Genomic DNA, 1,466 nt, shown 5'->3' with positions numbered 1-1,466 from the left:
GAGGCATCACCATCCTTGACTTGAAGCTCTTCTATAGAGACAGGAGGATCAACAGAATCGAGTCAAAGATCCTGACATTAATCCATGCACCTATGAACACCTGATTTTTGACAAAGAAGCCAAAATTGTACAATGGAAAAAAGAAAGCTTCTTCAATAAATGGTGCTGGCATAACTGAATGTCAACATATAAAAGAATGCACATAGATCCATATCTATCACCATGCACAAAACTTAAGTCCAAGTGGATCAAACACCTCAACATAAATCCAGTTACACTGAACCTGACAGAAGAGAAAGTGGGAAGTAGCCTTGAATACTTTAACATAGGAGACTACTTTCTAATCATAACACCAGTAGCATAGACACTGAGAGCAACAATTAATAAATGGGACCACCTGAAACAGAGAAGCTCCTGTAAAGTAAAATACACAAAGAACTCAAGAAACTAGGCATCAAAATACCAAGTAATCCAACTAAAAAATGAGGTACAGATCCTCAACCGAGGAATCTAAAATGGCTGAAAGACACTTAAGGAAATGCTCAACATCCTTGACCATCAAAGAAATGCAAATCAAAACAACTCTGAGATACCATCTTACACCTGTCAGAATGGCTAAGATAAAAAAAAAAAACACTGATAACAACTTATACTGGATAGGATGCTGTGTAAGAAGAACACTTCTCTGATGCTGGTGGGAGTTCAAACTGGTTCAGCTACTTTGGAAATCAATATGGAGGTTTCTCAGAAGATTGGGACACAACCTACCTCAAGATCCAGCAATATCACTCTTGGGCATATACCCAAAGGATGCACACTCACACCACAAGGACACTTGCTCAATCATGTTCATAGCAGCATTTTTCACAAGAACCTGAGAACAACCTAGGTGCGTCTCAACCGAAGACTGGATAAAGAAAATGTGGCACATTTACACAATAGAGTATTATTCAGTGGGAGGAAAAAAGCAAACAATGACATCTTGAAATCTGCAGGCAAATGGATGGAATTAGAAAAAACCATCCTGAGTGATATAACCCTGACCCAGAAAGACAAATACAATATGTACTCATAAGTGGATGTTAGACATAAAGAAGAGTTGTTGTCTCCTGTGCTGTGGTGAAGTTGCTGCTGCAGGGAGATGATGAACTGAGAGCTTTGGCGATCTGAGGAACCACAACATGAAGGCAGTGACCTATGATGATGTGCATGTCAACTTCACTGAGGAAGAGTGGAACTTGCTGGATCCTTCCCAGAAGAATCTCTACAAAGATATGATGCTGGAGACCTACAGGAACCTCACTACTATAGGGTACATTTGGGAAGAACATAATAGTAAAGAACATTGTCAACGTTCTAGAAGACATGAAAGGTAATTTTCTTCTGCATGCTGAAAACAAAGAGCCTCTGATGAAATGATGTTGTGTCCTAGAAGATTTAAATAAAGGCAACAGTGTGAATAAGCA

General features: G+C 39.2%; 1 protein-coding gene across 1 annotated transcript; it reads left to right on the top strand.

Annotated features, from left to right (window-relative positions):
• The first annotated feature begins 1,181 nt into the window (after positions 1-1,181).
• On the top strand, positions 1,182-1,376 carry LOC101984123 (zinc finger protein 431-like). Its single transcript, XM_026786827.1, has one exon. The coding sequence runs from the start codon at positions 1,182-1,184 to the stop codon at positions 1,374-1,376; it is 195 nt and encodes a 64-aa protein (XP_026642628.1).
• Positions 1,377-1,466: the final 90 nt, after the last annotated feature.

Source organism: Microtus ochrogaster, linkage group LG5 (assembly GCF_000317375.1).
Source record: "Microtus ochrogaster isolate Prairie Vole_2 linkage group LG5, MicOch1.0, whole genome shotgun sequence".
Classification (NCBI taxonomy): Eukaryota; Metazoa; Chordata; class Mammalia; order Rodentia; family Cricetidae; genus Microtus; species Microtus ochrogaster.
The sequence above is the reverse complement of the archived record's forward strand: the minus strand, read 5'-3'. Positions and strand labels throughout refer to the sequence as shown.

Coding starts and splice junctions, on each gene's coding strand:
- LOC101984123 (XM_026786827.1), top strand. CDS start 1,182: ATGAAGGCAGTGACCTATGATGATGTGCATGTCAACTTCACTGAGGAA.